Genomic DNA, 14,795 nt, shown 5'->3' with positions numbered 1-14,795 from the left:
TTTGGAATCACATGTTGCGACACATGCTAGTGTTGAAACAGTTGTTTCTAATAAAACAGTTAAAGTCCAATCGTCGACCACAAGTCGCCGACAAGTCGTTGACCTCAAGCCTCTCGTCCCTATTCCAAATAAGACCACACCTACTAAAAATACGCCTCAAAAACAAAAACCCCCCATCAAACCAAAGTCCAACAAGAAGCCAACAAAATCCAGGACTAAACCAAAATCAAAGATTCAAAAACCTCCACCACCTCCACCGCCAGGACCAGATCCATATTTTTCCGAATATCTTCTAGCAAAACATAGTTTGCAACTCGAGAGAACGAAAACAGCCGCCTTTCAAAGAATGAAAGACTTAATTAGTGACAAATATGAGTTTAGCGAATTATGGCAAGCTGTTAAAAGCGATTCAGATCTTTTAAATGCTTGGGCGATCAAGTCGTTCTCGACGGCAAAGTTGATGCAATCCACGAAAGCTGTGGCAGCCATACACCGAATGGGACACAAGACTGGTCCAAGGTACGTAAAACCTGGCAGTGACGATCCCGTGGTGGAAAAATATGATAGAATTTCGAACGGCGTAATATACAAGAGACCTGTTCGTAGTAGAACGTAGTGCTAAAAGTGGGGGTAAAAAAATCCCAATTTATCAGCATGCAATATTGGTGTGTGATTATTGTCGTGTGCTGAAATTAAAACAATCTGAATACAAAACACAAAATATGTACATATTCTGAGCCTCTGTTAACGAATACTGCTTGTTGCACAAAGCAAATAAGATGACTACTTAATTAATGATGATTAGTTGCGAGTAAAAATATCACAGATGATGACAGACATGAAATGACGCAGCGTGTATAAATATTTTTTACAAATACTCAGCCTTTCAAACAACTAACAATTATTTTGGAACTGGTCCACTGACTTCTTTGCAAATACAAATATATACCCGACGACGCGACGCGCAGAGCAGCAGACATAAATAAAAGCTAGTCATTCATCCCATTTTCTGCGGCATACAAATATTTATCCCATTTTCCACCAATTTCGCACCAATTCACGACGAAAGCTAATGGCAACACGTCTCTCCGTTGACCGTGACCTGGGAGATCCGTCGTGTCGTTCTTTCCTCGTGTTACGACTGCATCGATCGCAGGATATGATGTGCAGGATCAAACTAAATATGTGGCATTTAATGGAGGTGGGGATCACTCTCTCTCTCTCTCATACTTAAAATATATGCCGTAATATAATAGAGAATGACTCTACTTGACTTCTTTACTGCTCTAACTAAAGTCGGTCCACAGGATGGGATTGGATTGCTGACAGGATTTTCGAGCAGTCAGTCGCTCTTCTCTCGAGCAGAGCGATTCGCAAGTAGTCTCGGGTCTCAAAAATAGATTCGGATGTAACAATGCTATCTCTGCCAAAAAGCCCGACCCAATTGTACCCGGCTCATCATCATCATCATCACCACCATCACTTTCCTATTCAGTCAGTCAGCATAGTCGCCTCATCATTTGTTATGCTCAACTTGCTTCAAGAAGCATGGGCACTCGTCCACTCCTCGTCCCCAGCACTTGACCCGTGACCATGTTGAGGCAGGAGGGGACTCACGCATCTTTTTCTGGTGGTGGTGGACGTAGTGGTGACAGTGGTGCTATTATTTTCAAAGTGTCAATTACCATCCAGCAGGATAGGATAGGCTGGAAGAGGAGGACGGAATCTGCGGAAAAATCGGCGCCGTTTCAATGTTTCTTCAAGCCGGTGACATTAGTGTATCACGACTATTTATGAGTGGTGACGACGACGACGATATGTTGTGCGTGTTGGTGGTGAGGTGAAGTGACATAATTGGAAATGTGAAATCTCATTTTTTTGGTTGGATGATATATAATTTTGAAGTAAAAGTTTTCGTTTCGTGACAAATTTTTAAATCAGTTCAAGTTTTGGTAGAGTTTTTTTTTGAACCAAAATGAATGACTCAGGAAACGCACATGCTCCAGGTAATGGAATGTTTTGTCTTTCTCTGACGATATTTCTGTACATTTCTCTTCGAATAAAGTACTAAATACATGTCTACATGTTTATTTACGATACAGTCCAAAATTGGGTTTGAAAAGCTATATTTGTAAAATTCTTGGAATCACTTAAACACCACGGAATGCAAAAGTGCCAATCGTTCATTCATATTTTTGTGAGCAATACCATCCCGCATTTCAGAAGAAGTCATGATCTTGTTGTCAAAATTAGCGATGATGCGGTCATTCCAACCCTTTTAATTTTATCTTTAAACCCACAAATACTTACATACCTCATAAGTCATAACGATGATGAATAATCCCAAACAAGAAATAAATGTCAAAACGCATCTGCCATCAGGGTTTCATGCATAAAATACGTCATTCTCATATTTAGTTAGAATTTCCACTTTAATTTTTCATTCTTGCAAACCAACTAAGCTAACTTTCCCACGCGTACGGTACAAACCCTCCGGTTATACTTTTCGGGTTTACGCCACGGTATTCATTTACAAGAAAAAAACGTTAGAAGAAGAGATGTCAATGTTGCGAGAATGTTGGTTCAGTTGTTAGTTTGGTTGGTGCTTCACGTTGGAGAGACAGTCGTGCATATCTTCTTTCTTTATGTGATGAGATGATGTTGCTTCAGAATGTGGTTGTTCCGTGGCGTGGCATGAGCTGGGAGTCGGGAACTTATTTTTAGCCAGGGTGGATTGAATTGGAGGCAACACACGACGAGGATGGAGGCAGGTTGTCAACTGATTAATCTTGTTCATCAGACACTCTCACTACATACTAAATACAACACATGCACATACTTACGCCATGCCACCAGTTGTTAAGTATGCGTTCTTCTGCTTGGTGATATTCCATCCTCGTATGAATGATGCATCCCAGCAGCCAGTACAGGAAACAAACTCTTCGCGAGAGAGAGAAATGACTTGAAATACTTATCTTCACAGTCAGTGTCAACAAAAACAGGAGGCACGCCACGCCACGCCACGCCAAACCACGTCCAATCCTTAACTTCCTCTCAATGTAATATGCTACATGTACACACAAATCTGTCATCAGTTCAGGAAAAAGATGTAGCTTTCACTAAATGATAAATCCCTGTGACCTGTGAAATGGCCTGTCTCGTCACAAATGAACAATTAGTCACAGATTATTTATTTATGTAAAACCTAATCGCTTTATTAGAACCGTCGACCCCGGTGGACGCCCCCACCGCGGTCACGATCGAGGAGCCCAAACCAAAACCGGAGAAAACGAGGGAAAAGGTGAGAGAAAGTTTGGACAAAGTTGGAAAAACTTTTTGAAGAAATCATGTTAATTTGTATTATTAACTATTAATTAATTAGCCACGAGCTGCCGCCCAACCAGACAGACCGGCTCGTAGCTTGTTCTTTTTTACCTTAAAAAATCCCATTCGAAGATTGTGTTATGCAATCGTAGAGAAAAAGTATGCACTTAATTCGAATTTATAAATTATTTAATTTTTTACTGGATATAAAATTTTTATTAATTTCTTTAAAGAGCGTTTGAATACATGATTCTCGTCACAATTCTCGCGACATGTTTTTGTCTCGCAATGGGTAAGCTATTTATTAATTAATTAGTGCTCATTATTCCGATCTTTAATTTTAAGATGTGTATTTATAACAATTTCAGGCACTCCTTATCCTTATAATGATTCCGATGCTACAAATACTATTTTAGTGAGTAGACTAATTATTAATTAAATTAAATTAATCATGCTAATAAAACTATGTAATCCACTCACAGGAAGAAATAGAGTTAGTCTTTACAATCATTTTTACTACTGAATGCGCCATGAAAATTATCGCATTCGGATTTGTAGCCCATGAAGGGGCATATCTTAGGTAAGCGGAATATAATGCTAAATTCACTCGAGGTTTCACATGCAATAAATTAAATTATTATTTCAGAAATTCCTGGAATTTGCTCGATTTTACGATTGTAGTTATTGGGTAAGCATTTAATTAACGAAACTACTTAATTAATTAGCCAACCACTCACTGAATACTTAATTGTAAAATCGTGTTTATCATTTATTCTGACAGTCTCCTTAGTTCACTTCTCTCTTCGATAATGACAGGCTTTGATGTCAAAGCTTTGAGAGCATTCCGGGTAAGAGAAAGTTGAGAGAAAGTTCAATCTTAAAGGTCAAATATTCACAATTATTAATTTTTTAGGTACTTCGTCCCCTCAGACTTGTCTCAGGGGTCCCAGGTAAAATATTTAGGACCCATTTAAAGAAATCTTTATCTGCATATTGTAAAATTGAGTAAATTATTTATTATTTCAGCGTTGCAGGTTGTGATGAAGTGAGTTAAATTATTAATTACATTTAATTTATCATACCAGTGCCACTTTTTAATTGAACTATTACTTTTTAGCTCTATTTTAATGGCCATGATTCCTCTTTCCCACATCGCCCTATTAGTCTTATTCGTGATTATAATTTACGCCATCGTCGGTTTGGAAATGTTTAGTGGAGAACTTCACCGATCTTGTTTTAACAATGTTACGGGTACGGCGAGGAATTTTATCCCATCTAAAATATTATTAATTAATTATAATTCATGATGCTCAGGAGAGATAATGAGCGATCCTGTAACGTGTGGAGGTGGATTTACTTGTGACCTCGGTGATGACGACGACACTGTTTATGTTTGTCGTCTGTATTGGGAGGGGCCAAATCAGGGGATTACAAATTTCGACAATATCGGTCTCGGTAGGTCGATTTTTAAACTGGTCGTTGTGAGATGAATCTTATGAAATCTTTTCAATTGCAAATAACTGAAGCGAAGATCTTTTCATCTGAATCGTGTAATAGTAATTTAACCGGTTAAAATATGTTTTTTTAGCAATGTTGACCGTGTTCCAATGCATTTCCCTGGAAGGGTGGACTGATGTGCTTTACTCGGTAAGTGAATAGTTATTCATCATGCCCAATTTCTGATAAAAAATCCATTAGTAGTAAGATGCATTTATCTAGATGTATTTTAAAACTTTTATGAATTGCATTCCTTTTGTTTTCTATAGTTGAAAGATGCAATGAATGGATCCTGGTTTTGGATCTACTTTACTTCTTTGGTGGTCTTTGGAGCCTTCTTTGTGATGAACCTTATCCTCGGTGTGTTATCTGGGTTAGTCCTCGCCTATAAATCTGCAAAATATTGTTAAAAAAGACCTCTCACAATTTTTTAAAATCTTTTGGGTAGAGAATTTTCTAAACAAAAGGGTAAAGCAGAATCTCGCGGAGATTTTCAAGCTATTCGAGAGCAGCAAAGGATAGAAGAAGGCAAGTTTTATTTTAAATACAAATCATACAACATCCAATTCCAAGTTCACAACTTAATTTTCCATCCATCAACCCACCTCCACCCACTTTCACATATCTATCTTAACCCAATTACGTAAACTTGCAGACCTCCGAGGTTATCTAGAGTGGATTACAAAAGCTGACGATTTGGAGCCTCATGGTATCGAATTTTATTACCGTTTACATAATATTCAAGGTTTGCGTGGAATTCTGAGCAAAAAGAAACATTCCATGATTTCAGAGGAGGTCACAGAAGTAGAAAATGGGGAAGAAGAAGCCCATGAACCAACTTGCTTTGAAACATTTAAACAAAACTTTGGAAGGTATCGTTAACTTTAAATTTTCAAACTAAATATATGCAAATGAGATGAGGGTTAGTACATGCAGTGAGTCGTTCCTCTCTCTCTCTCTCATCCCGTTTAATGACTGCATTAAATAAAAGTGTCTATAATTATTGGAATGAAGGTGGAACAGAAAAGCGAGACGGATGTGTCGAAAAATGGCAAAAAGCCAAGCGTATGTTTCCTACAGAATTTTACGTTTGCTTCTTTACTCAAGCCAAGTCAGTAAGAAAATACATTTGCTTTTGTATTTATTAGATTCTACTGGCTCATTATCATCCTCGTCTTTCTGAACACGATGGTCCTTGCCACGGAACATTACCGGCAGCCAGATTGGTTAGATCACTTTCAAGGTATTCATCCATGATGCGATTCGTAATGTGAATGACACCAACAAAAAAAGAAACAATAATGACTCGGAAATATGAAAAAGTATCAATTTCCTCTTTGCAGAAACAACAAACATCATTTTTATTATACTCTTCTCGTTGGAAATGATTTTGAAAATGTACAGCTTGGGATTTTCTGTAAGTTTACGGTAGACAGCATGTCAAATAATACAGTTTTAACTTATTATACTGGCATATTTTGCACAGCGGTACTTTGTCTCCTTATTCAACCGTTTCGACTGCTTCGCCACAATTAGTAGTATCGTGGAGATAATATTGGTCAAGGTTAGTCTTAAATAAGATGTACTTATTTTATTGACCCCACTAACACTATTTTCTGGACAGACGGACATCATTCCACCCATCGGGGTGTCGGTGCTGCGGTGTGTTCGTCTCCTTCGGGTGTTCAAGGTGAGTTTGAATTTATTAATTATTTTAGTATCCATTAATTAATTAAATTATGTTAATGATTTGACAGGTGACAAGGTGACAAAGTGACAAAGTACAGTGGAACGTTCCACAATGGACAAGTTCTTGGCTTTTTATAGGCCACTTTTTTGTGGACACGGAAAATTACATCTTTTTTTCCATGTTCTTGACAGGTACTGGAAATCGCTCTCCAATTTGGTGGCCTCTCTGCTGAATTCGATCCAGTCAATTGCATCGCTACTTTTTCTACTCTTTCTCTTCATCATGATTTTTGCTCTTTTGGGGATGGTAAGTTATTTAAAAAAAACATGAATCATGACAAGAAATAAACTATAAAATGACTTTGATAAACTCTAAACTAATTATTTGTCTTAAAACAGCAAATCATGGGAGGAAAATTTAATTACGACAAATTCAACAATAAACCGAGGAACAATTTTGATAGTTTCTCCCAAAGTTTGCTGACCGTGTTCCAAGTATGTCGCAAAATTTGTCTATTTTTGTGACACGTTTCATATTTATTGCTTATTTTCACCGTTGTTTTCATTGCAGATCCTGACGGGTGAAGATTGGAACGGTAATACTTACTTTAAGTTAAATTATAAATATGGTAATCTTTTGTGGTATTCAAGGAAGACATTTGTGGTTTAAGGATTAAGGATTAATAATCCGTTTATGAGAATTACCATTTAAAATGTACCATTTAAAATGCGTACTAGATTCAAGAAAAATCATTTAAGTTAAGCAAGTTGGGCAATTAGTGTTCCTTCTTCGTAAGTTGCTGATTTTCTGACTTGTCAGCCAGGTCTGAGGTGAATTTTTTGAACAGAAGTTTTCCATCGACATCTCGGACAGGAAAACGGATTTGGATCCCTTGGAATTCTTCTTTCTGCCCGATGATGCAGTAGTTGGATCTTCCCAACCGATATGCTCGTCGAATTTGGTCTTCAGTCAATTCACCTTTTACCCCTTCCAAAGCTTCAATATCCTTATTCAAATACGTAACACGAATGGGAGCTGACTTGGTTTTCCTTTGCCCTGCTGCTGCGTACTAGAAAGGGAGAAAATAATTAATTATATCATGATAAGCAAGGTCACTCTGAGAATGTCATGATATGGAACTAAATTATTTACAGTATGAAAGCTTTCCCATTTGAACGCATCTTTCTGGTTATTTTCGATACTCACGCCCGAATCAAATGTCAACTCCTAAAATAAGAAAGATTAATAATCATTCAAATGTCGAAGTTAGTAAATTGAGGAAAAGTTTTATACTTACATAAAGATAAGCGGCCCACTTCTTCTTACCATCCTTTTCCTTTTCCATCAACATTTTTGTAGGGGCAGAGCAGTTACCTAATGCGTCTAACATTTGGTGAATGATACACGCACCTTTTTCAGCAGAAGTTCCAATGTATGCATTGTACTTGTGCAATTTGTTATTGCAATATTTATCCAAATCCGCTTCCTTCACTTTTGCTGGGACAATTACAATTACGTTTCCGTAGTATGGTCGAATCTTTCCTCTTCCTAGTATGGCCAGCCTCATGAATTCATCTTCACCGGCATCAATTGGATTCTCTTGGTTAATATCACCTAAGAATAACATGAAATGGAACAAAAGGCATTCATTTGGGAAAAGTAAGATTTTAATATTTGTCATCATAATATATGCTACTATATATGTATGTACCATCGAATACTTCCAGTTTGTCCTCTTCCAAAACATTGCAGTAGCTACTGAGCTGCTTCTTCTTATTCGAAGTCGTCGCAATGGCACGATGCTTCTCTGCTTGTGCTAGCCTCCTAAAATAGACACAAAATAAATGATGATCAGAGGTCAAGTATTTGGTTAGGTCAGGACGCCCTTACTTAGTGTCTGATCCGACATGTTGTGCTTTTTCAAAGCATCGTAGGATGCACATGCAGTTCCACATGTTACGCATAGCACCGTCTTTGCAATTTTGCTTTTCTTCCCAAGTTTTCTAACAGTTGGAAGACTGTCGTAACCTGCTGCTACTTTTTTCCCACCCATATTTATCCTTTCAATATTCACAAAATATTTTAGAATATAGCGACTCGATTTGATAATTAAATTATCCGGCAAAGTGAAAAAATGGTGCGAAAGTGAGTGATCGAGTGAGTTCAGCAGTCAAGGAAAGCCATCAGCATTTCATCATAATTTATTCAAGTCTCAACAAGTTTGATCATGTCTATGAATCTCGACTTTTTTTATTATTTCCAGTTGTGATGTACCAAGGCATCGAGGCGCACGGGGGTGTGGCGTCGCTCGGGATTGTTGCGTCCTTGTATTTTATCGTGCTCTTCATTTTTGGCAACTGTGCGTAACAGGACTTAAATAACATCCAATTTTATAATCAAAATCTTTGTATTACCGACTTTAATATAATATCATCCACCCATCCAGATATTTTGCTCAATGTATTCTTGGCCATTGCTGTGGATAATTTAGGTAATGTCATTTTATAATGATAATCTGGAATTTTAACTCATCGTCGAAAATGCAGGAGACGCTGAAGATGTTGACAAGGATGAAGCTGATGCGGTAAGATAACTCAAATTACTGTAATTTGAATGCGTTTTTTCTACATGGAACAAATCATGGGCTAGGGCGCGGCGGAAGAAGCTGTTGCGGAGGAGGGGGTCGAGGAGGAAGATGAAGATGCAGAATTACATGAAGAGCAGATGAGTCAAAATTCTGGAGAAGAGGAAGAACAAAGGTGACGCATTTTAATTTCAGTCACAATTATGTAAATTTTAAACAAAATTATGACAATCTGCAAAATTTACAGCATACGAGAATCTGAAGGAGTAGAAGAAGAGGAAGAAGCTCCAGTTTCAGAGTCTGACGCAGATGCAACTGCTGGTTCATTTGATAATGATCAGAGTACAGGTAATGAATATTTTGTGGCTGGTAATTGCTAATTATGTGCTAAAATAATAAGTTGTGCTTATCATGAAGAACCAGGGATAAAGAAGGAACCACAACCGAAAAAGCCACCGCCGCCTCCAGACTTGCTGGACGACTCGAACAAAACAGAGCCCATTCCTGAAGCGTCGTCGTTTTTCATTTTTTCACATGATAATAGGTACATATCATGTCAATAATAAAATGTATGAAATAATTTCAAAAAAGTTTGACTAATTTATTATCCACCATTTCTTTCCAGCATTCGAGTATTTTTTCACAAGATTATCTCAAATAGCATATTTGGGTAAGTTTGATTAAATAAGTTATATCATTCCAAGCTTGGTCTGTATTCTTCCATTGCGTTTTGAGAGTGAATGTTTCCGAAATGAATAAAAGTTTGTCCAATATCCTAATCTTAATTGTAATCATTATGTTGTATGTATTCATTAATTATCATCTAATATCAACGCTTATGACGATAATAATTTTTTTATTTGCAGTAACATCATTTTGGTCTGCATTCTAATATCTTCGTCGCTTTTGGGAGCTGAGGACCCGTTATATGAAGATTCTCCTCGAAATCAACTATTGAACAAATTCGACTACTTTTTTACCTCTGTGTTCACAATTGAGCTAACTCTAAAGTTGACCGTGTATGGATTTGTCTTCCATGAAGGAGCGTTCTGCCGATCGGCGGCCAATTTATTGGATCTTCTCGTCGTTTGTGTGTCTCTTATCACCTTTTTCTCCGCGTCAAGTGCCGTGTCGACTATTAAAATTCTTCGAGTGTTTCGTGTCTTGCGTCCATTGCGGGCAATTAACCGTGCCAAAGGTTTAAAGCGCGTCATCCAGTGTATGATTGTGGCCATCAAGACGATTGGGAATATTGTGATAGTTATCAACCTACTTCAATTTATGTATGCTGTCATCGGAGTGCAACTTTTCAAGGTACTAAAAATTTTGTAACAAAATATGCATTTTGTAAACGAAATACATTTTTGTGTTGAGTAAATAAAAATCCTAAATTCGCATTATCGTGTCATTTTTTAAGGGGGGCTTGTTCAAGTGTACTGACGCCTCAAGGGATCGGGAGGAAACGTGTCGGTAAGTCTTATCGGACATTCCATATATCATCATGAGGTTCGATTTTGACTAAGTTTTTCAATGCCAGGGGGGAGTTTATTAGTTATCACAACGGCGATACTAATCGTCCCATCGTAGAGCAACGCGTCTGGGAAAATAGCCCCTTCAATTTCGACTCTGTCCCCAAGGCTATGGTCACTTTGTTTGCAGTTTGCACATTCGAGGAAAATCCAGCTTATCTTTATCTAGCTTATCTTTGCTTATCTATTGTGGAAAAATTATTTCTCTGGGACCGAAAATCTCCCGCTCTCGTATACTTCGTGATGTAAATGAGGCCAAACGACGTCTTTTTCCGTCCCACAGAGATATTTTCTCTGCAATAACACTTAATAAACATTAAAGCACATCATGACAATTTTCTTGTTCTAATATTTTAGGGTTGGCCGGAGTAAGGACATTCATACATCACCATAAATTGGATACTACATATTCACAGGATTATTAATCAATGATATGAAATAATTGTGTATTTTTAGTATGCTCTACTCTTCGATCGATTCCAGTGTTGAAGACCGTGGTCCCATTCACGACAATAAGAAAATAGTCGCCGCTTACTACATTTCCTATCTAATTGTCATTTCCTTCTTTATGATCAACATTTTCGTGGGTTTTGTCATCTTGACTTTCCAAAATGAAGGGGAGCAAGAATATCGACATTGTGAACTTGAGAAAAATCAGGTATCCTATATTCCTCAGAATGCAGATTGTACATAATTTTTCCTACTAAAATGCGTCCTGTATTGCAGCGAAATTGCTTGGAGTTTGCCCTGAAAGCTAAACCAATGCCAAAGTATATTCCGCAGAATCGGTTTCAGTACCGCTTTTGGTCCGTGGTAACTTCTCAAACGTTTGAATATCTCAACTTTTCCCTCATCATGTTAAACACGATCTCGCTTGCCATGAAATTTTACAACCAACCCGACTGGTACACTGACATCTTGGCGAAAGGCAACATTTTTTTCACGGCCGTATTCACCATTGAATTTATGCTAAAACTGGCCGCTTTTGGGGTCAAAGTTTACTTTGCTGACGCTTGGAACGTGTTTGACTTTCTTATCGTCGTGGGAAGTTTTGTCGACGTAAGTTTGACAAGATTGTATTTTATTTTGAAACAATGAAGTCAATACATTTTTAATAAATTTTGTTTTGTAGATCATTTTCGAAGATCTCAATGTTAGCTTCCTCAAGCTTTTTCGGGTTGGTAGGCTCGTAAAGCTATTAAATAAAAGCGAAGGCATAAGAACGATATTGTGGACGTTCGGAAAATCCTTGCTCGCCCTGCCGTACGTCGTCCTCCTAATTGTTTTACTCTTCTTCATTTACGGTGCGTTTTACAATATTAAACCAAAAAAATCCGATTTGGAGAAGATATTTGCATCCAAAGAGGAGATAACACGTTCCCAAGTTGATAAATTTTACACGCTCCAAATATACTGCGCATTTACTCCTCTTCAGATGCAAATAACTTCATCAAACCTGAGCAGATAGTGTCTTTTACAAATTTCATGATAATTAAGTTTGCGATCGATTGACACTAATTTGATCAAAATCGGAGTACATACGCTGTCCGATATATATTGCCAGTTGTACATGGATAAAATTAATTCATTGATTTAATTTTTATTATTTATTCAGCCATCATTGGGATGCAGGTAAAACAGATTCAGCATATAATAATTTATGTGTTAATTTAATTTTATATAAGCCAAACTCTGTTGTCTCGTCAGATATTTGGAAAAATTGCATTAAATCAAGACACTGATATACATCGAAACAACAACTTTCAAAATTTTGGGAATGCAGTGATGCTCCTTTTCAGATGTGCAACTGGTTCGTGCCCATATAACCTTATGCTTAAAAGGAAGATACAAGGTACATACATAAATTTAAAAAATTTCCAGGTGAAGCTTGGCAGGACATTATGATGGCTTGTGTCAAGTAAGAGTTTTTGTATTTGCTGAAAATATGACAATTATTATACAAAATCTTTACCAATATCTTTCTTCCCTTGTTTCCAGCAACCCGGAAGTCGAATGTTTCCATAAACCAGTCGAAACTCAAAATCTCACGGCGAGTGCGTACGTTGACACCGATGGGATTGAAGGAATGGACCTCAGCTCACTGGAAATGCCAACAGTCACACCAGAACCGAGTTGTGGGTCGGACTTTGCGTATCCTTATTTCATCTCGTTCTTTGTCCTCTGCTCATTTTTGGTTAGTCTTGTAAAATTTCAATGTAAACATGTTTTCTAAAATTCATAATATTTATGTTGTGGGTGTTTCAGATTTTAAACTTATTCGTGGGTAAGTATACATACATACATAATAGTACTACACAATATATTAGACTATAATTATGCAAATTACTCATTTCAATGCAAATTAGCCGTCATCATGGACAATTTTGACTACTTGACTCGAGACTGGTCCATCCTTGGTGCACATCATTTAGGTGAATTTATCCACTTGTGGAGTGAATACGACCCAGACGCTCGTGGATGCATAAAACATGTCGATGTTCTCAATTTATTGCGGAGAATTAACCCTCCGCTTGGCTTTGGAAAATTGTGTCCTCGCAGAATGGCTTGCAAGGTAGGCAATCCAGTAAAATTATAGTAACTCAATATTCAAGATTTTTAATTAATTAATTAACAACTCCTCAGAGACTTGTAGCAATGAATATGCCAATGAACAGCGACGGGACAGGTCAGAACAGGAATTAACTAATCTATGAAATATCACAACTATTAAGTTTGAGTCCATTTTTCCAGTTCAGTTCAACGCTACAATATTTGCCTTGGTCCGTACCGGTTTACAAATCAAAACGGAAGGAAATATTATGGAGGCTGATGAACAACTTCGTAGAGTCATACGAGCAATTTGGAAGGATACGGATCCATTACTCTTAGATCAAGTAGTTCCTCCTCCGGATGGTGAGAGAAATGCAAACTACAAAATACTACAAATTCGTCAAAAAACACCGACCTAAATTTTTGTAAATTCTTGTTGCTTCCAGTCTTTGATGAAGTAACGGTTGGAAAGTTTTATGCCTCAGAATTAATTCAAGAACAGTATCGCAAATATCACCGGCGAAAGAAGAAGCACATGGAGCAAACGCTATCTGACCTCGAGGCTGAAAACGCTTTTAAATTAACAGTAAACCGACTACATCAAATACAATCAATCAAATACATTGGCACAAAAAATGAAATAAATTAATCCTTTGACATTTTATTTTTAAACCAGGCTGGACTACGAGAGTTACAAACGCTGGGTCCAACTTTGAAACGAACCATTTCCGGTGACTTGGAACAAGCCGCTGAAGGAAATGATATCACGCCGCTTCACAGGGTTTGAAATTAAACATATTTTCACAATTTCCTTAAAGTTAGCTTTAATTTTTGTATTTTTAATGACTTGCAGCGGAATCACATGCTCTTTGGAACAAATAAGAAGAAACCCTTAGCATTTTCTAAAGCTAATCATCACAGCCCCCATTCTCACGCACATCATATCCACTCTAACCACGCTGCACAAACTGCCCTTCATTCCTTATACGATACTCTAAGCACGTCTCAGTTCAATTCTATGTTTGGTGGTGGAACGTATGCAAAAAAATTCATCATAATACAATTTATTTCAAATTAAATGCAATAAATAACTTGCTAAAATTTCGTGCAGAATTCAACGAATCCCTGACTCGGAACGACTTCAAGCTCCCCCAATTCCTGAAAGATCCCAATTTAAGGGATCTGCTCAATGTCTTGTTGGACTTGTAATGAATGCTTTCACATTAATCTCAAAATTGATAACGTGACGTTAATTAATAAACTTTTAATGTGCAGACGCTCAACTCTTCCGCCGCACTACGAAGGTACAGCAGAGACCCTACATTTGTGGAAAGTGCGTCTGAAGAACTTCGTCAAGCGTTGGGAATGTCTCCTTCGGAGATGGAAAGTAAGAAGTCCACATAAGTTTTACATTTCTTTGCCTATTTTTTGTTCACACTAATTTATTTATAGGAGCAGCCTATCGCGTCCTCAATGAGAAATATCCCGTCCATTTTGAAGCAATTTTTACATAACTTGCTGTACCAACAAATATGTATAACTTATTTATAAATGTACTATTACAATTTGATAAAAAGCTAGTAACAATTTGTTGTAATTGACAGGAAAACCGGAAATTATA

At 37.4% G+C, this 14,795-nt stretch overlaps 1 protein-coding gene across 1 annotated transcript; it reads left to right on the top strand.

The window, feature by feature from the left end:
• The first annotated feature begins 1,368 nt into the window (after positions 1 to 1,368).
• Positions 1,369 to 14,783, top strand: LOC110849059 (muscle calcium channel subunit alpha-1). The gene is made up of 54 exons (XM_035850881.1): positions 1,369 to 2,006; positions 3,222 to 3,301; positions 3,383 to 3,483; positions 3,558 to 3,616; positions 3,693 to 3,739; positions 3,807 to 3,904; positions 3,971 to 4,012; positions 4,106 to 4,172; positions 4,238 to 4,274; positions 4,351 to 4,369; positions 4,442 to 4,575; positions 4,639 to 4,779; positions 4,913 to 4,971; positions 5,091 to 5,194; positions 5,270 to 5,349; positions 5,477 to 5,530; positions 5,612 to 5,693; positions 5,836 to 5,886; positions 5,970 to 6,064; positions 6,165 to 6,238; positions 6,308 to 6,385; positions 6,446 to 6,511; positions 6,579 to 6,586; positions 6,703 to 6,817; positions 6,910 to 7,005; positions 7,082 to 7,106; positions 8,775 to 8,870; positions 8,958 to 9,002; positions 9,058 to 9,095; positions 9,161 to 9,270; positions 9,343 to 9,443; positions 9,513 to 9,639; positions 9,721 to 9,765; positions 9,962 to 10,409; positions 10,513 to 10,565; positions 10,633 to 10,768; positions 10,982 to 10,992; positions 11,081 to 11,282; positions 11,351 to 11,683; positions 11,757 to 11,928; positions 12,240 to 12,256; positions 12,332 to 12,434; positions 12,506 to 12,542; positions 12,623 to 12,818; positions 12,890 to 12,908; positions 12,991 to 13,196; positions 13,268 to 13,310; positions 13,376 to 13,537; positions 13,621 to 13,760; positions 13,851 to 13,955; positions 14,028 to 14,209; positions 14,286 to 14,379; positions 14,450 to 14,561; positions 14,627 to 14,783. Exons 1-54 carry the CDS (start codon positions 1,976 to 1,978, stop codon positions 14,686 to 14,688), a joined length of 5,238 nt encoding a protein of 1,745 aa, XP_035706774.1. The 5' UTR covers positions 1,369 to 1,975; the 3' UTR covers positions 14,689 to 14,783.
• Positions 14,784 to 14,795: the final 12 nt, after the last annotated feature.

The sequence above is a fragment of the Folsomia candida genome, unplaced genomic scaffold (genome assembly GCF_002217175.1).
Source record: "Folsomia candida strain VU population unplaced genomic scaffold, ASM221717v1 Fcan01_Sc004, whole genome shotgun sequence".
NCBI classification, from domain to species: Eukaryota; Metazoa; Arthropoda; class Collembola; order Entomobryomorpha; family Isotomidae; genus Folsomia; species Folsomia candida.
This window is presented reverse-complemented; position numbering and strand designations above follow the sequence as displayed.